Below are 24794 nucleotides of genomic sequence, written 5' to 3'. Positions count from 1 at the left end.
TTTGTCATTTTATATATATATATATACACACACACACACACACACACATACATACAGGGGGCCCCAAGTAGGTATACAGTAAGTATCACACCAATGTTAGAATACCTAATTCATTAATTCTATTAGCACATTAAATTAGTTAACCTCATTTATTATATTTTCAGTGTCATTAATCATAATACATTTATCGTAACTATAATAATACTTTTATCAAATTGAAACTTTTATTTTTTTGATAAAAATAAATGAGTATTGTACGTTTTCTTTTTTCATAACTGTATACCTACTTTTGCACCACACTGTGTCTGTATACATATATTTTTTGTATATATGTGTCTATATATGTGTATCTCTCTATATATATGTGTGTGTCTATATATATATATATTTATAAGTGTGTGTGTGTGTTTCTCTCTCTCTCTATATATATATGTGTGTGTGTGTGTATATATATATGTATGTGTGTGTGTGTCTATATGTATGTGTGTGTGTCTATATATATATATATATATATATATACACACACACACAAACAAACACACACACACAGGGTGGTTACTAGAAAAGCAGAAAATTTGTGAAATGCCAATTTATATTCTCACAAGATCTATTTGAGGTAAACAATAAGTGTCACAAAGCACAAAGTGTCATATCAACACTCACTAATAATATTCCAACCATTAATGTAAAACTGTAAAACAGATGACATTTCTTTTCACTTAATTCTCCAAACTTCTTTTCTATTGCACTACTTAACCTCAAGGATAAAGACCTATTTTAAAATTCAAATTCCGCATGCATTTCGGTAACAGAAACAACAAATCAGAAACCACCTATCACACAGTTTATTGCCCCAGGACTTATTCTTTGGAAGACTAGTACTTATTCTATCGGCCTCTTTTGCCGAACAGCTAAGTTATGGGGATGTAAACACACCAGCATCGGTTGTCAAGCGATGTTGGCGGGGACAAACACAGACACACATATATACATATACATGACGGGCTTCTTTCAGTTTCCGTCTCCCAAATCCACTCACAAGGCTTTGGTCGGCCCAAGGCTATAGTAGAAGACACTTGCCCAAGGTGCCACGCAGTGGGACTGAACCCGGAACCATGTGGTTCATAAGCAAGCTACTTACCACACAGCCACACCAGCGCCTATATATATATTTATTCCTTTACTTGTTTCAGTCATTTGATTGCGGCCATGCTGGGCATGGTACAGTTTTCACTATCAGATTCACTCACAAAGCATCAGTCAACCCAGGGCTTTAGCAAGAGGCACTTGCCCATTGCCCCACAACGAGACTGAACCTGAAATCACATCGTTGCAAAGCAGACTTGTTAACTATTCAGTCATGCTTTAACCTAAACATGTGTAGGTGTGTGTTGGCATGCATACATGGGGTGTGTGTGCGTGTGCATGTGTGTTAGTGTTAAGAAGGGCATCCAAATGTAGAAACTTGATATGTGCAATCAAGACTATCTTTTGATCTGTGTGTCTGTATGCAATTCAGATTTCCACTTTTCCTGCATGGGATTGTCTGAACTAAAACTAGTTTGTCATTTACATTCCCAATCAAATTTACATCACGCACACCAAAAAAAAAAAAAAAAAAAGAAAAGAAAAAAAAGAAATCTTTCTTGTAAAACAGGTAAAGGCCGGTGACAAGAAGAGCTTCCAGCTATAAAATACTGTCTGAAATAAGTATCCATCCAACCTCTGCCACCATAGGAATTCAGATGTAAAACAAACGACCAAACACACACACACGCTCACGCAAAATACTTCAGGACTATTATCTATGCAGTAGGATATAACAACTTTATAGCTAATCTCTTATACAAAGAATCATCATCATCATCATCATTTAATGTCCGCTTTCCATGCTGGCATGTGCATGCGTGTGTGTGTGTGTGTGTGTGTGTATTACAAGTACACAAGAACGTTCATTGATAAGTAAGATTAAATAGAAAGATAAATTTTATGAAGTTTATTTCCAGATGTTATATTCCTAAAGTAATCAGTCAGTTGGGGGGGAATATATGTTGTGAGACAACAAACTCCCAGCCAACATATTTCACTTATGTAGCCTTGCGTACCCCTGGGAGACAGGGATTAAGTCACTACTTCAGTTTCTCTTCTCCCTGAATGTAAGTTAGCAGAGACAGAGTGAAAGGCTATGTGTGTGCGTAAAAGAATAAATATATATATATATATATAGGCGCTGGTGTGGCTGTGTGGTAAGTAGCTTGCTTACCAACCACATGGTTCCGGGTTCAGTCCCACTGCGTGGCTCCTTGGGCAAGTGTCTTCTACTATAGCCTCGGGCCGACCAAAGCCTTGTGAGTGGATTTGGTAGACGGAAACTGAAAGAAGCCCGTCGTGTATATGTATACATGTGTGTGTTTGTCCTCCCCAACATCGCTTGACAACCGATGCTGGTGTGTTTACATCCACATAACTTAGCTGTTCGGCAAAAGAGGCCGATAGAATAAGTACTAGTCTTCCAAAGAATAAGTATGTGTGAGAGCGTATGAGTGTGTGTGTGCATGTGCACATGTATGTATACAATCACACATCAATTAAATCTTCTATGTTAAACAGTGCAAGTTATATGAGGAACAGCTGGAGAGCAGCAATATCTGCAGAGTCAGCTGACCCATGCCAATATGGTAAAGTGGATGTGAAACAGTCTGATGAGTGATCAATATAATCTATATAAAAATGAGGCCTGTTCCAATTAATGGTTTTGGCACATGACCTAAACCAGCTGAAATGGAAAGAAAAGTAAAAATGAATAAAATAGAAAAAGAAGTGAAGATGAAGAGGAGAGGGGGAGAGGAGGGACGAGAGAGAGAGAGAGAGAGGGAAAAATTAAAATACAATGGCTGCCTAACAATCTAAATATAAAATATGTACTACAGTAAGTAAATCTTCACTGTTGACTGACTGCTGGCCTATTTCTCTGGCTTAGAGAGTAGGAATCATGTGGACATTGTCTTTATGGAAGATAACATTGAGTATTGGCTCTGGCTTAGAGAATAGAGAGAAGAAAAACTACAGTTGTCTTGAAGCCGCCAGGTTTCAACGACCCCACCACCACCACCACCACTACCTCTGTGCTACACAATCACCTCCTCTTTTGTGTGTGTGTGTGTGTGTGTGTGTGTGTGTGTGTGTCTCCTTCACTATTTTCCCCCTACCCCTTTCACCAAACTGCATCTAGCAAACTGTACTCACTGAATTATAAACTGATGTAAAGCTAGTCTAGAGAGTTCTGATAATATTAAACACAACCCCATTCCACCCTACTGCACATGTTAAAGGTAGGCAGAGCAGGATTAACAGATGTTATTTACATGGTTAATGACTGCATAACCTGTGACATGCATGAATTCACCTCTTTCCATGAGTCATCATTACTCTTGAGTTTATGTAATGTAGTGTACCTAATACTGGTTTCTTTAAAGCAAGCACAAGAGGGATTTTCTTTTTCTTTTTTTTCTTTTTACTGTTAAGAGAAGAATGTACAGGGGCGGGGTACTGACAAGTTCCTAGCTTTAACGGTATTGTGAAAGGCCTGGTTGGAGGCCCAAAGTTCTGAGTTCTTTTTTCAGGGCTTACAAAAACTGAAGGACCACTGCAATAAGTGTGTGACTCTGAGAGGGGAATATGCTGAGTAAAATCTTAATTAACCGATCCTCCTGTATTTTTATTACGGAGATGTACTTGCATAGCACGGATTTTTGTCAGTGAACAGGTCGCGGTCTTAAAGCGACGAAAATATTTTGACAAATTAAACTTAAATGTTGAAGTGAATCAAACGGCTTTTGTATGTTTCTTAAATGGCTTACAAACACCTTCCACGCTGCAATTGATTGCCTCCTTTATTTTCTTTTACCTAAAACCAGGAACTTTTCAGTATCCCCTCATAGTCGACTGGATCAACCCCAGTGTACATCTGGCACTTGTTTTATACATTTGAAGAGATGAAAGGCTATGTTAAGATTAGCAGGATTAGAACACAGAATCTAAAGCAGCGGTTCTCAACTGGGGTCCATACAAACCAAATAGTAAATTGAGGATCCACAGTAGTATTTTAAGGGTCCATGAAAAGTGTTGCTTTCAATGTATTTATTACCAGAAACAGCTAGGCTTCTCTCTCTAATGTTTTACATGGTTCAACCTCCACAAGCCAATGTGTGAAAAACAAAACAGGAATTTTGAAAAAAGCATCTATAAAACTAGTTTTTAAACATCGAATGTCTATGGGGATCCACCAGAATAAAATAGTAATCAATTGGGTCCATAGGTAAAAAATGGTTGAGAACCACTGATCTGGAGGGACGAAATTAATTACTGCAAATCATTCAGTCTGGCACAAACTTTTACTTTTTAGTCAAGATAATATTAATTTTATTGTTTCCACAACCCTTTTTAATGAAGGGTACATAAGTACTGTGGAGGCACATGGCCTAGTGGTTAGAGCAGCGAACTCACGGTCAAGGGATCGCGGGTTCGAATCTCAGACCGGGCGATGTGTGTGTTTATGAGTGAAACACCTAAGCTCCACGTGGCTCCGGCAGAAGGTAATGGCGAACTTCTGCTGACTCTTTCACCACAACTTTTTCTCACTCTTTCCTCCTGCAGCTCACCTGCGAGGGACCGGCGTCCCGTCCAGGTGGGGAACTTATACGTCAAGGAAACCGGCCCTTGTGAGCCAGACATGGCTCAACAAGGAACAAACGACACATAAGTACTGATGTATCTACTAACATTTTAAGTTCGGGTAATACTGAATTTCAAATTTTGGCACAAGGCCAGCAAGTTCAGGGGAGGAAGTAAGTCAATTACATCAACCCCAGTGCTCAACTGGTACATATTTTATCAACCCTCAAAGGGATGAACGGCAAAGTCGATCTCAGCATAATTTGAACTCAGAATGTAAAGATGGATGAAATGCCACTAAGCATTTTGTCTGGTGTCTTAATGATTCTGCCATCTCACTGCCTTTACTCTTTTACTTGTTTCAGTCATGTGACTGTAGCCATGCTGGAGCACCGCCTTTAGTCAAGCAAATCGACCCCAGGACTTATTCTTTGTAAGCCTAGTACTTATTCTATCGGTCTCTTTGCTGAACAGCTAAGTTACGGGGATGTAAACACACCAGCATCGGTTGTCAAACGATGTCGGGGGGGACAAACACAGACACACACATATATACGACAGGCTTCTTTCAGTTTCCGTCTACCAAATCCACTCACAAGGCTTTAGTCGACCCAAGGCTATAGTAGAAGACACTTGCCTAAGGTGCCACGCAGTGGGACTAAACCCGGAACCATGTGGTTCGTAAGCAAGCTACTTACCACACAGCCACTCCTACGCCTATTAAAGAGTAAGTAATTGACATTGCCGCAGGTAATATTAATAGTGCTGGTTCTACTAATACTATACTGCAGCTAACATTGATATATCTATGAAGTGAAAAGGATCAAATTGTAGAAAACTTTAGTACATATATAACTTATTGTATATTGGAAGCAAGAAATTGACCGTATGGAATGAGTATGTGCAAACTCAATAAAGACATATACATTCAACAACAAGACAAGCAGAAAGTACAATTAATGTAACTGAACAGACTGACAGTATAGTATTGATTAGGCTATTGTTAGGCATATATAATAGTTATTGAAATAGTTACATTCCATAAATAATATGAATTGCGATGAAGAGGGGGACCAGTTTTATGAGATTTTCGTGGTAACTTCCTTCCAGAAAAAATGATAGGTTCTTTGCACTTGTAGCAAACTGTCATTAGAGTGTGAAGACACCAACAGCTAATCCTAGTTCCATTGGTGTCTGCTGTTGTTTTGGTTAGAACTCCTGTAGACAATAGCAGCCTTACATCTATCCCTTCTCTAACATCCTTTCTTATTTGATTCTCCTCTAGTTCTGCAATAACAATCATCATCATCATCATCACTTAACGTCCGTTTTCCATGCTAGCATGGGTTGGACGGTTTTGACTGAGGACTGGCAAGCCAGATGGCTGCACCAGGCTCCAGTCTTGATCTAGCAGAGTTTCTACAGCTGGATGCCCTTCCTAACACCAATCACTCCAAGAATGTAGTGGGTGCTTTTACATGCCACCGGCACGGGGGCCAGTCAGGCGGTACTGGCAATGACCTCGCTCAAATCTTTTTACATGTGCCACCGACACAGGTGCCAGTGAAGCGACGTTGGTAATAATCACGCTTGAATGGTGCCCTTTTACGTGCCACAGGTACAGAAGCCAGTCGGCTGCTCTGGCAAAGATCACAACGATCACGCTCGGATGGTGTTTTTGGCACCCTACTAGCACAGGCATAAGTGCCAGTAAGGCGACGCTGGTAACAATCATACTTGAATAGCCGCTCTGTCAATGATCACACTCGTATGGTGCTCTTTGCACCCCGCTAGCACGGATGCCAGTCATCGAAATGATTTTGATTTTGATTTCACTTGCCTCAACAATGCAAATATCAAACCAGATTTTAGTGTAATTGAAGCTGCAACTACAAATTCACAATTGTCACAAGTTTCTTGGGTGTTAGAAAAGGTTAACCTTTTAGCATTCAGATTATTCTGTCAAATGTAATTCTTATTTATTCACTTTGTTTTCAATTAATCGTGTACTATCTTGTAAATCTGAGATTTTCATCATGTGACTGCTTATTTTTAGGAGGACGTTGTAAGATAATAATAATAATAATAATTAATTCGTTTATTGGCCACAAAGGCTGACAAAAATTAATTAAAACAAAAAGGGACAAAACACAGGACGAAAGTTACAAAGGGTTTTGTCCGTTTGCAAAAAACCGTGTAAAAATTCCAGAGATAACAACGGAAATATAACAATTGAAATTCCCTATAGGGGGAGGCACTTCGAAAGGTTACTCGTGGAAAAACCCATAAAAGCCACAGGAGCCTGGTCAAAATGGGGGTAAAGAGCCCCTTTCTCCTTTTATAATACCTTTTTATACTACAGGTGTATCCTCAGAATTGGTCCATTTATACTGGCCATTCTTGCGACATTTACCCACCTTTCAGTAAACTAATAATAATAATAATGAAATTATTGTATACAGTGCTCAGGTGCACAACTTGTCAAAAGTGCGTATAAAGCATATGCAGTAATGTACAAATGTCTGGAAAGTAAACAGTGTATGAGTCAGATATATGCTTGCGTGTGTATGGACGGGAGAAAATCAGGTGTAGTGTTGGCGAATCTCAGGAAGCATGGAAGTTTTGAAGGATAGGTGAGAGATGCTGGATCTGGCTAGTTTCAACATAAAGAAAGTAGAATATTTAGGCCTGGATATGGCCAGTTTGAACGCTGAAGGGTTAAACTTATTTTTATAGTTGACAGGAACAAGCGCAACACCTATAACTGTTTTGCAAGATCCTTCAAGATGGGGAAAGAAAGAGAAAGAAATCACACTTTAAGAGACATGTGGTGGTGCAAAACGAAATGATGGATTTAGTCTCCAATGATTTCATTTTCACACCTTTAGCCACCCTTGTTACATTACTATGCAAATGGTCATGGCTGTTTGAATTTTATTTTAAAGTTCTTGACTAGAGCTTCTTAAAGCTGAGATAGTGAATAAATCTATTTTTCTCTACATTCAGTATTATTAAGTTGTTTTTATTATCTTATAAAAGGTGACATTACTTGTCAAATCAGAAGGCAGACACCAAAACAGATACAGTGATAATAATCCTTTTCTATTATAGGCACGAGGTCTGAAATTTGGGGAAGGAGGATAGTCGATTAACCCCAGTACTCAACTGATACTTAATTTATCGACCCCAAAAGGATGAAAGGTAAAGTTGACCTTGGTGGAATTTGAACTCAGAACATAGCAATGGGCGAAATACCTATTTCTTTACTACCCACAAAGGGCTAAACACAGAGAGGACAAACAAAGACAGACAAACGGATTAAGTCGATTATATCGACCCCAGTGCATAACTGGTACTTATTTAATCAACCCCGAAAGGATGAAAGGCAAAGTCGACCTCGGCGGAATTTGAACTCAGAATGTAGCGGCTGACAAAATACCGATAAGCATTTCGCCCGGTGTGCTAACGTTTCTGCCAGCTTGCCGCCGTAATGGGCGAAATACCGCCAAGCATTTAATCCAGTGTGCTAACAATTCTGCCAACTCGCCACCTTATAGTGATAAGCAATAATGCAATGAAAAAGATTTTGAATCACACCCTACAGTCTTAAGAGCTAGAAATACCATGAACAATACAATCTGAAGAAAATACGTGGGATAGTCACAGCTGGAATGCCTTTGATGATAGATTTGCTCATTCAGAGATAACCTTGGGGTTAAACAACAGCAATGTGCATAGAGGTTATGGCCACACACAAGAAAGGAAGAAGTAACATAAGATGCTTGAAGCACTATAATGCAAAAAGTATTTATGTTATGCAACATGTGAGTAACACAATCTTCAGACGACAGACTGACAGTCAACTGGATGGGATTAAGAGTCAGTTAGTGGGTAAGAATAGATAATCCCTGGAGGAATGTAGACCTCAGCAGAGATGAATGGCATTATATAATTATGTAATTCAAATGTAGATTACCATGAAAAATTCTCAATGTCTATCGACAATAACAAATATGGTGGAATAATGTTTCTTCAAGTGTCAGGCATGCCATAAACCCTTTAACATGGAAGTTTTGACCCCAAAGCAATTTAAAACAGCAAAACATGAATATATGTTATTTTTTACAGATATATAGACTTCTTTAGTTGTATAGTCTACTACATAGTTCCAAGATGACTATTCCTGCCATTTTTAATCCAGCTAGTAATAACTGTCTCTCTATAATTAGAGTTATCTTTGATTAATTCTTAATTGAACCTGACATCAGTTCTGAATAGTTGATTAGATTTTTTTCTTCTACTGCTAATCTAATTATTTTACCAGCAGACTATAGTAATTCTTTACTCAAGTCTCATTCCCAAAACTGACTGATAATTTATTTCTATTCTAATAGCTTTCCTTTTCACTTGTAGCAAACATCTGATACTTCCATTGTACAGCAGTGAACAGAGATCTGAAGTGGTTGGAGGAAATGAAGAAGTTGAAAATGGCACATTGGTTGAGCTTAACAGAACTGAAGTGATTAGGCATGAAAACAACTGACTGATGAATTTATATAGAGAGTGCTGATTGGTACAAATAATGCTAGGTGAAACATTGCTGAATTAATAATAATGGAAGGTACCAACAGTAAAGGTGGACAAAGAAAATTTATGCTAGGCTTCATAATACAACAACGACAACAGGCATTGGAGGCCATCTTCTCTATATATATAAACAGCAAAATGTCTGCATGTGTGTCATTTATACAAATCCACAATTTTTCAGTTAGAGGGTTCACATTTTCTATGGTCATTCAAAACCATCCAGGGGTGGTCGTGCACATCTTTACATTTCCCCAGTCACCCCGCAAAGCCATTAAAAAATCAACAGAAGTGACTTTCTTGTGAATTTTCTATCCAAAACCCAATCAAAATGCCAAAACTTGATACGCCAATTGAATGCCAGCTAGCTGTATGTGATTGGTCGGAGATTTGGACAGTACTCGCATGTATGTGCGCATGCACGCAGCTGTATATGCATGCACTAGCACTATGACCCAGCAACGCCGGGTCATAGTGCTAGTCCTTGTTAAAGTAGAAGTTAGCCTTGCGGGTGTCACAACAGTCTTCTACATTTTACCCTATCCTCTACAGCATTGATTCTCTGCCATTTTTTTGCCTATGGATCCTTTGATTCCTATTTACCCAACTGAACTCCTATACCCATTCAATGCTTTAAAAAATCCCATTACATTTTTAGGATTGAATATTATTAGGAACTGTATAAAAAAAAAATTGTTGAAATACTTTGTGTATAATAGAAGTATAATCATTTTATGGCATATGAATTTTAACAACAAAATCTTTTATGGACCCCAAAGGCCCATGTGGACTTAACACTGCTCTACAACCACCTCACCCATTTCCTTCCCTTCAATTCCACCTCCAACACTTTTAACCATACTTTTCTCATTCTTCCTTTTCCCTTACTTCCATCTGTACTCATTTCCATCACTCATCATTTTCATCCATCTTTAGAACACAACCCAACTATCTCATCCCACACAATCTAAGGTTGTGTCAAAAAAACTGACTATTTCATTGATATTTTCAAATGCAATAGTTAGGCTAAAATTGGCAAATAACTTGTACAGGGCTTTTCTGGTTTTTCTCAAGAACTGGTTTAGAGAGATCAGTAGCAAGTAGGAGAGCATCGTCATGTTACAGTCCACCATGGATTGCAGGAAAGTACGTGCAAAGTTGCTGGAGGAGGTAAAACCCAACAATGTCCATGACTTGAGTAGAATCTGAAGAGCCCATTGTTATATTGAAATCATTATTAAATGCTCTACAATAAAGTTTGTTATTGAAGGTAATAAGAGTCTTTCTAGCAGAACCCACCTACAGCATTCTGTACATTTAATGGGGTCCACTCTAATTGCCATCAAGCACACACCACACACAGCCACTTTTCACAAGGTTTTATAGATGAGAAACCACAGAACTAAAGCAACAGGAAAAAAAGTTTCCTGGAGGTGCTCTCACATGCCAAAATGAAAAAAAAAAATTTATGATAAATGGTAATTACAAAATTTTATCAAAATATGTTATTGAAAAATGTTTAGGAAAGAATACAAATATTATTATTTGTACAGCTTTAAATATTGAGAAAAGAAAGAAAAAAATTCTATTATTCTGTAACTTTCAGTATGATTCAGATGGTTCCAATATCACATACACCAGACTTATGTGTGCAATTGTGTTATTGTATCTCAAGAAGGTCATTTTGTCAATAAAAACACATGCACTGGTTCTATTTCACTTCTTTTTTGCTTTGTCATGAGGCATCAAAGTCACATCATTGATGAGGATGTAAATGATGACAAAAGGATGCTGACAAACTAACTGATAGATTAATCAATAAAATGATTAGCCAAGTAATCAATAGGCTGATTGTTCAATAAGCTAATGTGTTGACTAATAACAATAAAAAGAAGTGACATAGTACTGAAGCAGGTTTTCTTTATTGGCAAAATAGTCTGCCTGAGATACTGCCATTGTTTCAACACATGATTTCACACAAAGAATCTTGCAAAACTGAAGCAAATAAAAAAATAACTACACACATGCGTATAATTTGGGAAATGTAAAAGTTATCATACAATCATCATTATCCGTATTTAACATCCACCTTCCATGCTAGCATGGGGTGGATGGTTTCACAGGAGCTGGTAAGCTGAAGGGCTGCCTGTGCTCCATGTCTGTTTTGGCATGGATACTACAGCTGGAGGCCCTTGCTAATAACAATCATTTTACAGAGTGAAATGGGTGCTTTTATGCTGCACCAGCACAGTTGCTTTTTACACGGCACCACAGAAGTTGCAAACTTCTGTCCAAACCGAGCATATGCTTTTCTAGAGCCTCTGTCTATTTCTTTACTACCCACAAGGGGCTACATACAGAGGGGACAAACATGGACAGACAAACGGATTAAATCGATTATATCGACCCCAGTGCATAACTGGTACTTATTTAATCGACCCCGAAAGGATGAAAGGCAAAGTAGACCTTGGTGGAATTTGAACTCAGAACGTAACAGCAGACGAAATACGGCTACGCATTTCACCCGGCATGCTTACATTTCTGCCAGCTCGCCGCCTTCTAGAGCCTCTGTCATTCAAAGATGACCATGCACAAGTTTTTTTAATGAAAGTAGTTACCTAAGCATGCAAAACTCCCTTCTCCAAGCCCACACATCATTTTATTTGATGCCCTAGCAGAGCCACCTACTCCCCTCTCCAAGCCTGCACAGCATTTTATTTGATACCCTAGCAGGGCCACCTATTCAACCTCCTGAATAGGTACAGGATGAAAATCAAAATTGGCTTCAATGGGATTTGAACTTAGAGCACAGTGTTGAAAAAAATGCTTTAACAACTAACAACACTGCCAATATGATACCTTAAACCAAACATCAAGAAAGTAGCAAACAGAATCACTAACAGAGTAGCCTTATCTTCACTCAATGAGAAACCTATTATCAGGTTCCAAACCCCAATCCTTAGAATAACTCAGAGAAATGAGTAAATAATAATATTATCCAATACTATTCATATATATATACACGTGCATATATATGTGTTTGTGTCAGGAGGAAGCACTCCGTCGGTTACGACGACGAGGGTTCCGGTTGATCCGATCAACGGAACAGCCTGCTCGTGAAATTAACGTGTAAGTGGCTGAGCACTCCACAGACACGTGTACCCTTAACGTAGTTCTCGGGGATATTCAGCGTGACACAGAGAGTGACATGGCCGGCCCTTTGAAATACAGGTACAACAGAAACAGGAAGTAAGAGTGAGAGAAAGTTGTGGTGAAAGAGTACGGCAGGGATCACCACCATCCCTGCCGGAGCCTCGTGGAGCTTTTAGGTGTTTTCGCTCAATAAACACTCACAACGCCTGGTCTGGGAATCGAAACCGCGATCCTACGACCGCGAATCCGCTGCCCTAACCACTGGGCCATTGCGCCTCCACATGTGTTTGTGTGTGTGAGTATATATGTGTATATATATATATATATTATATATATATATATATATATATATATATATATATATATACATACTTGTGGCAATTGAAACCGAAAACAAATTCAATGACTGGCATCCATGCAAGTGGAGTGCTAAGAGTACCATACGAGCAAGATCATTGCCAGAGCAACAATCTGGCCTCCGTGCCGATGGCACGTAAAAAGCACCATTCGAGCATGACCGTTACCTGCATCGCCTTACTGGCACTTGTGCTGGTGGCACGTGAACAAAAGATTCGAGCGAGGTTGTTGCCAGTGCTGCTGGACTGGCTCCTCTGCAGGTGGCACATAAAAAGCACTATCTGAGTGTGGCCGTTGCCAGTACCGCCTGACTGGCCCTCATGCCGGTGGCACGTAAAAGCACCCGCTACACTCTCGGAGTGGTTGGTGTTATGAAGGGCATCCAGCTATAGAAACTGCCAGATCAGAGTGGTGTCTGGTGCAGCCATCTGGTTCGCCAGACCTCAGTCAAATCGTCCAACCCATGCTAGCATGGAAAACGAACGTTAAACGATGATGACTATTCATATTCAACTTATGAATTTACAGGCCAGCTGTGTATTCAGATTGGGATGTGTAATTAATAAGCAGTTTAATAGCTTAAACTTCCGTGTTTCAATTTTGCTAAAGGTGATTTGCATCCCATTAAAATCAATAAAATAAGTACTACTGGTATATTGAAAGAAGAAAGAGAGAGAGAGAGGGAGAAGTTGTCAAAAGCTAGACCATGGCGTAGTACACTGATTTGGTGAGACACTTAAACAATTATACTAAGGTGTTGTGAGATAAAACAAAGAGATAAAAAAGATTTTGCTTCATTTTTTTCAAGAGTATATCTAAGCAAACTAAATACTGTGCAAATGTAACAATACAATTAATACGCATGAGAAAGAATAATTTTAAATGATTTTTACGTCTAATTCAAGTTCCAAGGTGTTTATTTCTTCAGAGGCTTTGTTTAGTTGCTCAAGTTCAATCTAGGAAAAAAAAAAAAAAAGAAAGAAAATACAGTTTGTTACAAATGTGTGCCATATTGAAATTACAAAACAACAAACTGATAAACAATCTATGCATACTTTGAGCATAATAATCATTTGAAGATAATAACAAGGTGAAAAGAAAGTAGACTTAAAGGTGATGCATATTTCTATATCTTTCAGTACATTTTAAATAACGACAGAATTATGTGAGAAAGGAATTTCCATATATATTTCATAAAAATTAATGCTTCATTAAAATTATCTTACTTTACTATTTTTTTCATAACATTACACAATTAATTTAAAAAAGATGGGCTGGCTGAAATTGAAAAGACTAGTGATCTTATAGACACCAACTGCAAATTACTATTTTAGTCAGTGTGTTTTTTTTTTTTAATTGATCAACATCAATGGAAAATGTAGCTGTGATACCAGTGCTGGTGGCACGTAAGAAAACCATCCGAACGTGGCCGTTGCCAGCGCCGCCCCGACTGGCCTCCGTGCCGGTGGCATGTAAAAAGCACCATCCGATCGTGGCCGTTTGCCAGCCTCGCCTGGCACCTTTGCAGGTGGCACGTAAAGAGCACCCACTACACTCACAGAGTGGTTGGCGTTGGGAAGGGCATCCAACTGTAGAAACACTGCCAGATCAGACTGGGCCTGGCACAGCCTTCTGGCTTCCCAGACCCCAGTTGAACCATCCAACCCATGATAGCATGGAAAACTGACATTAAACGATGATGATGATGATGATGATGAGGTTAAAATTGTTACTTCTTTTAAAATAGGTCTTTATGCTTGAGGTTAAGTAGTGCAATAAAAAAGAAGTTTGGAGAATTAAGTGAAAAGAAATGTCATCTGTTTTATATTAATGGTTGGAATACTACCAAGCTCTATGACTTTGGTGAGGTTTAGTTGTTGAGACTCTAAGTAAGTGGAGAGAATGACTTAGAGAAAGAGAATCTAACAGGATATTTAGTGAGTGTTTGTGTGAAGAATGAAGCTGGAATAAAAAAGACCAACAAATGGAGAGTGAAGCGGGAATAAAAAAAAGAATATTTTCTGCAAAGGATTAAAATGTGGAGGGTCAAGAACTTTTAAGATGTTGCACAAAAAGTAAGCTTACACTTGATAACACCGAGTTGTGAAAGCAATGAAAGATTTTAGAAGTTATTTAGGGGTTGTTAGATGATACAAAGACATTTACTGGCATGGCTAATTGGTCTGGAATTGACAAACACATAACCAATTGACTAACTCATTGCTACTTTGGAAAGCTTGCTGAAGTGGTCAAATAATATCTAAACATGTCTAGAGTTGTCTCCCATACTTGCAGAGAGGATAAAACACTATTAATTATTGAGCTATTTGTCTTTTCTTCACCACAGAAGTATTTCTCATCTATTAAAGTAGTCCTTTCATATTCACTACATTAAATATCCTAACACTAACTTTTACTGTTTTTCAAGCAGATTGGGGTCTCTGAGTAATTAACTTCAGTGACTTGTGTTTCCAAGTAATTAACTTCAGTGACTTGTGTTTCCAAATAATATATGATCACGGAATTGTGTCTCTCAATCAAAACTGCTCATACCGAGATTGCATCAAAAAATTGTTTCCCTTCATGATAAAAAGATTACCAACATTTTCCAACAAACATACGGCTACTATTAAACTGTGCCCTTTTACTATTATTTATTATTATTATTATTATTATTATTCTGTTTGACTTTTGCTTTACATTTGTACAAGTTAGCTCCAAGTCTCACCCAGAGACCTCAAGAGACAACAAGTTGGAAGTTCATGTTGGTGTTATACCTAGGGTGCCATATATTTGGTTTTGTACTTAGTGTTGTACTAGTGAATGTCTAAAAAACAATACAAAAATTATGTTTGTTTTAAAACTTGAGATTACATAGAAAGTATTTTGCGTAGGATATGAGCAGTTCCCATGAGCACTATCTTTTGAATTTCTGCCCTTTTGGGGTTTCCTGGTATCTGAGTTAAGTAGCAATCAGTCCCTTTTGCTGATTATTATTATTATTAATATTATCATTATTATTATTATTAAAGATGCAAGCTGGCAGAATCATTAACATGACAGTATTTCGCCCGTCCTTACGTTCTGAATTCAAATTCTGCCAAGGTCAACTTTGCCTTTCCTCCTTTCGGGGGTCAATGAAATAAGTACCAGTAACACACTAGGATCAATGTAATCAACGAGCCCCTCTCCCTCAAAATTTAAAGCTTTGTACCTTTAGTAGAAAGGATTATTATTATTATAGTACTACAACAGCCCCTATGCTTTTGAAATTGGAAACATTATGACACCCAACCGCCCAATGCACCATCACATAGACACTCGCTAAACACTTTTCATTCCATTAACTAAATCCAAAACAATTCAAATCACTAACCACACTAAGTTATCCTAATCTATTTTAGGGAATCCCTAAGAAGATAGCAGTACAGTGGAGTCTGAGTGGCTGTGTGGTAAGTAGCTTGCTTACCAACCACATGGTCCCAGGTTCAGTCCCACTGTGTGGCACTTTGGGCAAGTGTCTTCTACTACAGCCTCGGGCCGACCAAAGCCTTGTGAGTGGATTTGGTAGAGGGAAACTGAAAGAAGCCCATCGTATATATGTATATATATATAAATATATGTATGTGTGTGTATATGTTTGTGTGTCTGTGTTTGTCCCTCCAACATCGCTTGACAACTGATGCTGGTGTGTTACAGCATGGCCACAGTCACATGACTGAAACAAGTAAAAGAGTACAGCATCATAATTTGCCACAATATTTTAACCCTTTTATTACCAAATTTCTTTTGAAGTACGCTGCTTTTGTTTCAATTAGTTTTGAAAATAATGAAGAATTTAGTAAAATAACCATTATTTAGCCTTGTGTATAGTACATAGATTAATATCAAAGACTGATAGAAGGTTTTAATTTGGATTACTTGGAAACAATTTTCTATCACAGAACCAAGGACAGTCATAGGCAGGTTGGCATCAAAAGTTGCTTTTTTTTTTTTTGCTCACATTGGTCAGACAGATCCAGCATTCAACTTGTCCATTTGAATCACATCTTCATACAAATGATGCAGCTATCTCCTCTGCAGTCTTGCATTTAATTAACCTTACACATACAACTGATCATGCTCATTTCATTTCTTTCCAGCTTCCATACATTTTATACATTCAATTTCCATAACTCACTAGTCTGCAGCACCGTATATTTCATCCATACTTCACACAGTCTGCCTTTGCTATGAAAAGAAAAACTCTTTGTTGCCAAGAATAAGCACTTCTGGACTTCTTCCATTTCTTCTTTATTCTGGCAACTTTGGTACTGTTATAACCACATCTAGCATTAATAACTGAATCTTTCAACTAGATTTAACCCTTTCGCTACCGCATTTATTTTGAGATGCCCTGTGTTTCTATGAATTACTTTAAATATAACAAAGAATTTAGTAAAATAACTTAGTTATCATTCAGCTGGTGTTAGGAACATAAATTGTGACTAAGGTTTGGTGGAAGATTTTAATTCAGAACTTATGAAAACAAGACATTTGTACTCAGAGCCAGAGCCGGTTTCAGCCGGGTTGGTAACGGAAGGGTTTGAGCAATTGAAGTTGTTCATGAACCTCATTTTATGGATGCCTCTACTGCTTACTACTTCTGTTCATCTATCACAGCTAAAATCCCGGTCCTCTATCAATCCATCAGATATCCTACAGCACCTTTTTGCACATATTGTTTGCATTGGACACACATTAAGAGATTCCTTCTTACATTCTTCCTAGACCTCAAGCAAGCTCAGTTCTTAAATCATACAGAGATCTTTGACTATCTGTTGCAACCAACACTTTAGTCTGTTGATCTTTGAGTCTTTTAACTACAGACAAGCACTATGACCCGGCGTTGCCGGGTCATAGTGCTAGTGCATGCATATACAGCTGCATGTGTGTGCACATACACGCGAGCACTGTCCAAATCTCTGACCAATCACATACAGCTAGCTGGCATTCAATTGGCGTATCAAGTTTCAGGCATTTTGATTGGGTTTTGGGTAGAAAATTCACAAAAAAGTTACTTCTATTGATTTTTTAATAGCTTTGCGGGGCGACTGGGGAAATGTAAAGATGTGCACAACCACCCTTGGACGGTTTTGAATGACCATAGAAAGTGCGAGCCCTCTAACTGAAAAATTGTGGATTTGTATAAAGGACACACACACAGACATTTTGCCGTTTATATATATATAGAGATGATGTTTCCAGATTTGGAACATCTTGTTTTTTAACAATTCTTTAATAGAAAATTCTAATAGGGAAATTAGCTTATCCACATATAAAAGCTGCTCAAAAAGGTGTAAAGATTTTGAACACTTGAATTATAACAAATACAAATTAATTGAAAATAGAGTCCTGGAGAACATCAATGATGTGTATACTAAACTCTCAGCTAATTCACCAACAAATCTAAGCTTACTAACAGCACTGTTGTACATGGTTTGAAAATGTTGAAACCATTCATCTAAACTGTGCTTTCTTAGTGACCAAAAGACTACAGTGCAGAACTTGTCAAAAGTCCTCACTAAAATTTTTAAAATGCAAAATAGAATGGTTGGTTCTTAACTAAGATTTTTTGAAGCTGTTTCACTTGAAACATGGTAACAGTGGTTTTGCACCTTGATACAAACCCCATACTGCATCTTACCAAAGCTAAACTTATACTAACTTTGCTAAAACTCCCTCGGTAAAATTCAAAACCTACTAGTTGTAAGGTCAAAACCTATTAGTTGTAAGGTCACTGTTCTTCAGTGGATTTTCTTTGCATTTGTAGCAGCTTCCAATGACACAGCTGTACCAGTCAACAACAATAATACTACTTTCTTCCATTACCTGATTACTAAGTAACTATTAGCAATTAATATAGCAAATGACCAATATCACTTAATGCTCTCAATATTTCTGTCAACTACTCCCTATAGAATTGCTGATTTCTCGACGTTGATTTCTTATATAGCCTTATTAATCATACTAAATTAACTTTCACAGCTGATTTACTTATTACTTCTCTCACCATTCTACCCATACCCTTGATTCACAACCTCAGTGGTATTTCATGTTTTTTCTTTTTCCTACTACTGAGGGTAGATGTGTCAGTCTTAGTTCAGACAACAACAATAAAGATACCAGTGACATCAATATCAAAAGAATAGATGATGGTTTATGTAACTCCAAGTCAGCCCTGATTGAGCCAACTTATAGCATGACTGTACAGTCAGCAGAACAACTGTGATCCATAGCTCTGCACTTAATATCTACATCTACCTGAGGGCCACACTACATGTTCTAACATGCAGTGGTTAATCATATACAGTGTAGTGTAACAGTGTGGTCATGTTGCACTCTCTTTCTGATTTCTGTATGCCTGCCTGTTTTTGTATAACCCCCAGGTGAGTTCTGATCTAGTTGCACTATGACCAAAGAAATTCCAGTCACGAACATACCATACTTTTAGAGGTATGTAGAAATTATCCAATGTCTTTTCTTTATCTAAAATGGCAGAGATCATTTGAGGAAGATTTGACTACTATTTCTAGAAAGATTAACAACCATACAAAAGTTCCTTCAATTGGCTTATATAGGTCAGTCAGCTCTGACCTAACACATACATGATGAAGATTAATCCAATCATAACCATCCAAATCCTTTTTAGAGATATCTATATAGGTCTGCATTATCTAATGTCTTTTCCTTTCATAAGATAATAGATGTGATATGAGGGATATTGGCTATTTCTAGCACATTAGGCCTGCCTATACATTCTGGTAATGGCTATAGCAGAGGTTGGCAAAAAAGACTCAACCAGAGCACAATGGTTGTTGTTCCTCTGCAGCACAAATTAGTACAATGTTTGAAGTTAATAAGACTTGATACTGCTGCTGGTACTGCTTTTGTATGTGTCTTACATTATGAGGATGCCCTTCCTAATGCCAACCACTCTGTGAGTGTAGTGGGTGCCAGATGGGGCTGGCAAACAGCCACGGTCGGATGGTGCTTTTTACGTGCCACCGGTAATATTCTCAAGTTGGGGTTACAGTGGTTTCAAATTTTGACACAAGGCCAGCAATTTCAGGAAAGAGGAAAGCTGATTCCATCGATCCCAGTGCACAACTGATACTTATTTTATAACCAATGTAAGGATGAAAGGTAAAGTTGACCTTGGTAGAATTTGAACTCAAAATGTAAAGACAGATGAAATACTGCTAAGCATTTTGTCCAGCATGCTAACAATTCAGCCATCTCACCGCCTTAAGTTGGTGCTATAACAGTGATGTATTTGTGGGTTTGTTCAAAGGTGGTGATACATGTTGCAGTAAGGACAGAGAGGTTGTTTATATGAGTAGTAGTAGTAGTTGAGGAAGTTTAGAAGATACAAAGTGGACATAAACTTGGGAAAAATACACTTTTTCAACATGTAATTCCAATATTTACTTTAGTACTAATAGAATAGCCTTCATACTGTTCTAGAAATAGACCGAGCTGACTAAACTTTCTTTCTGCATAATCAAACATCCCAATACTTCCAAGGTAAACTGAGCCTTTACACAGTAATAAGTCTATGAATAACAAGCTAGTCCATTTGTCAAATTTGAAAAGGAAACAGGTTTTGCCTGTTGTCTTATACACATTAGACAGAGGATTTTAAATGGTATATAAATATTTTACACTTGAACTATGAAGTTTATAAGAGATTATAAGCCATCCTATCTCCTACATCAATGCTACTTAAACCTTTTTAGCTATCACCTTTTTTTTCACAAATGTTTTCAACCCCAACCTATTTCAGTTCTATCCCTACTATTTATATATTTCTTTACTACCCACAAGGGGCTAAACACAGAGGGGACAAACAAGGACAGACATAGGTATTAAGTCGATTACATCGACCCCAGTGCTTAATTGGTACTTAATTTATCGACCCCGAAAGGATGAAAGGCAAAGTCGACCTTGGCGGAATTTGAACCCAGAACGTAACGGCAGACGAAATACGGCTACACATTTCGCCCAGCGTGCTAACGTTTCTGCCAGCTCGCCGCCTTTCAAAATATCCCTACTATTTATCATGTACATACACATATCAGACCAAAATAATTTAGTTTCAGGCATTAGTTTGATGTGGGTGACTGCTTACCACAACCCCACCCAACTATAAGCAAATATTATAAGCACATTTTGAAGTTTATTACTATTGCTGATATTGTCCTTGTGATTATATTTAAGAGTTTATCATAATATTACTGTAAATATTTTTTAAAGTTAATATTTAAATTGGAACCAAAGACTGAAAAAAAAAAAACTATACAAATGCATCTATTACCCCTACAACTTCCCCTCTGTCCTCAGAATACTTTATGTGACAAAAGATCAGACATTTACTTGGCAGAATAATTAAACTCATGGAACTCAAGAATGAAAAAATAAAAATAAATTAAGATGAAGAAACGAAATCGAAAAAGCAGAGTGGAGAATTTGCTTCTAATGTAAAAGTAATGAACTTTATTTGTAATGACTTAGACATATTAGGGAGTAAAAAAAAAAAGGGAAATGTATACATTTGTTACATCCATCCACCTTCCAATGATATTATGTATAAGATGGACTGTATTATTTTGTACTGAAGCAAAACTGCAGGAAATTGTGAAGGAATAGTGATCTCTTGTCGTCAACCAGGCAAAATGCACAATGCCAGGTTCAAACCCATGATTATTTAGTTAGTTATGCAGCAAGTTTAAACCTCAGAACCTATGTTTCCATTAGAAAACAGTAGGAGTCGAGTCGTTCGACCTGCTAAATACAGCAATAAAATCTATTATCACATCCTATCGTTTTTTTAAGACAGGACACATTGGATAGATAGCTATACAGTACGTTTGACAAAAAAGATGGGGAGGGGAGGCAGAATTAACTTTGATCATAAATCTCCCCAGAGTGACCTGGGGCTAAACAGCAACAGACTAATAATTCGGTACACTTCCTTAACCTTTGCCTAACAATATAAGACAACGTTCGAAATATAAGAATTTCACCAAATTTCTTGTCAAAGTCACGCTCTGTGTCATACATCGCTAATCCCTTAAACCTTCTTGGAGTCTCATCTCTGCAACTAACATTCTAATTTGTGAATGCAAATTATTATTTGCATTCTGTTAAACACTAAAATACCTAAAAGGTTAACATCTTTTGGCAACAATGATGCAACTGTTATATCGAAATTATCAACTATTCAAACATTCTGAGCAGACTCTAAGAAATGTTAAAACATTAGCAGAAGCAGTAGAGCGCCGGACGAGATAGCAAGTGGTAAATTAGTTACGTCCCTTTACATTCAGAGTTCAAATTTCACTGAGGAATCACAGTGATCTTTAAACACTAGGGGGTCAACATGAATGAGTACTAGGGTACCAGTAATATCTAAGGGTTGATTTAATCGTCTGCCCCCTTTCTCAAATAGGTGGCTTTGTGTTGCGTTGGTTACAAATAATTTTATATTATATTTTACAGCAAACAGTGTTCTTATGATCATAGCTGGAGAGATTTAAAAATGGAAATATATGGTTTTGAGGCAAATGTCGCTTACATCAAAATCTGTAAACTCTGGTGTAAATGGTAGATTAGGTAAATTTTTACCGTAGATTATTTACAGTATATACTTTAAATAAATTAGCAGTGTACTACAATGGATTGTTTACAGAAGAATTTTACTTTTAAATGATTTGAGTTATCACATCAATTCTGGCAGGTAAGCGATGTTATATGTAAACATTCGTTAGTCTTTTTAATAGATCGTCATTTCACTGGTGTTGAAATATTTCAAAACTGTTGTGTATTTAATACGAAGAAACAAACAACAATAATAATCGTCTTTGAGCAATAATTGAAAGTAGTGATCTTTTCACTAAGGGGGTCAACATGAATGAGTACTAGGGTACCAGTAATATCTAAGGGTTGATTTAATTTGTCTGCCCCCTTTCTCAAATAGGTGGCTTTGTGTTGCGTTGGTTACAAATAATTTTATATTTCACAGCAAACAGTGTTCTTATAATCATAGCTGGAGAGATTTAAAAGTAATAAAAAAAAAGGTAAAATTCGATTCAGTTCGGAAACAGAACCCAGAAGGATTTTTTTTTTTTATAATAGGAAGGAATTCAAGGGATTTTGATTGGAACCAATGAAAGAAATAAACAAAAATAGATAAATAGATAGATAAATAATTAAGCAAGCAGAGGGATAACATGATGGAATAATTATTTCAGAACTTGGGATTCTAAGGTGAAGAAAGAAAAAAAAAAAGGGGGTAACGATCCGTTGTGTTGTATGTAAGCTAACAATATTTATATATCATTCATAAATGGTTAAATTCTGTTGTAAATGTTGTGACTGCTACAGCATCGGCGAAAGAAGAAGGTTTGCGGCAGATGATAGATAGAAATAGAGTTCTGAGGAAGAAAGCAGCAACAATAACAAACAAAGCGATAGTTACGATTCGATACGATATATTATCGATCAGCTTTTTTTTTTCTCTCTCAAAATACTATACTAAAGCCTTAATTAAGAGACCTTTAAAATTGCATGTTTGCACTTCAAAACAATGAGTTTAATTAAAAATATTGACTGGTTAATATTTTCGACTTCAGGCTCCGTTTGGTTTAATGACAGAGAAATTAATATCGATGCTGTGTGTAAAATAAATTATAGAGGAAGAGTTTCGATTGTTAAAAGACCAAACGATCTCTGAATGAATGACATTCGTTGACATGAAAGGGTAAAATTACTTAAAACTACCTTGGCAGGTGTCTGCAAGATTGGGTTTCAAGGATCGTATTTTGGGGACTGAATTTAAGAATTCCTTTAGATATATATTGCACGGATCGACGAGAAGTAACGAAATTCGACCCACAGGAATACATGTAGGATGCACACGAGAAGTAGTAGTAGTTTTAATGAAGACTACAACAAAGAGAAAGTGTCCTACATTGAGTATTTACTATAAGTACATGCAAGCAGTTTGATTACACGATCGCTGGGGGAGAGAGAGAAAGGCCACGGATATACGTGGTAATTGCGGATATTGGCTGTAATGAAAGGCTTGAATTGAAAAGCAAATATTTACACAAGCGGAAAGTGATAGAATACAAAGAGATATTCACCTGAATGCGGGGATCTAAAACCTCGTCCTCCCCGTTAGATAACCGACGCTCACGGTCGGCCATCTTTACATTGACACCAACGCTAGTCTCCGTCAATTTATTAACATATTAATTATACTGAAATCCGAAATGTGATTATTTTTTCAAACTGAAGTAAGATAATGCGAACGATACGAATAAAACGAAGGAAATTTGCATCGAAAGTAAAATAAAACACTGTCGAAAAAAAACAATCACGTGAGATATATGGTTTGTCAACTGGAAAGGGAGGCAGATTTAAACTGTCTCAAGAGCTTGGTTGTTGTCTGTGTGGTGCTTGTTTGATTGATTGGTAATTAAATTCAGAACTTCAGGTTAAGAGTGAAAGGGCAAGTGGGATGCAAAAGCATTATAGATATGAAATTAAGCAAAAAAATGGGTTTGGGGATCTTTTCGGTTTGAACGGCAGTTTTTTAACATAATTTCTAGGTAACTAAAAAATTTTAAACTTCGTATACTGGTAGAATGTGTTTATAAAACATCTTTTTCTCTTGGCTTTATTGAGAAAATTCTATAGTTTGTAACATATTTGATGTTTTTTTTTCTTCAATTTCTGCAATTTCAACCAATCAATGACGTCTATTGAGGTTAAAAACATTCTGTGCCGTATGAATATGTCCCTCGTTTAAGAAACAGATTGGGTTTATTTACATTTGTGAAGAAAAAAAGATACCCTTCCCCCCACCAACCCTAAAATAGATTGAAATGCAATAGATCGATACTAGGGTCAATTATGAGTGACAATTTCATATGACACACAGGTAATGATCACGCCTGAATGGTGTTTTTAATGTGCCATCG

The 24794-nt window shown here is 37.3% G+C and overlaps 1 protein-coding gene across 1 annotated transcript in view; it reads right to left on the bottom strand.

Moving 5' to 3' along the window:
- LOC115220940 overlaps nt 1-24093 on the bottom strand; it is a 50317-nt gene extending 26224 nt beyond the window's left edge. The window contains exons 1-2 of the mRNA XM_029791148.2: nt 23955-24093; nt 13662-13724 (exon numbers count right to left, since the gene is read on the bottom strand). Coding sequence (XP_029647008.1) covers nt 13662-13724; nt 23955-24017 — 126 coding nt within the window. The 5' untranslated portion in view covers nt 24018-24093. The remainder of the gene's footprint in view (nt 1-13661; nt 13725-23954) is intronic.
- Nucleotides 24094-24794: the final 701 nt, after the last annotated feature.

Source organism: Octopus sinensis, linkage group LG17, assembly GCF_006345805.1.
Source record: "Octopus sinensis linkage group LG17, ASM634580v1, whole genome shotgun sequence".
Taxonomy (NCBI): domain Eukaryota; kingdom Metazoa; phylum Mollusca; class Cephalopoda; order Octopoda; family Octopodidae; genus Octopus; species Octopus sinensis.
The sequence above is the reverse complement of the archived record's forward strand: the minus strand, read 5'-3'. Positions and strand labels throughout refer to the sequence as shown.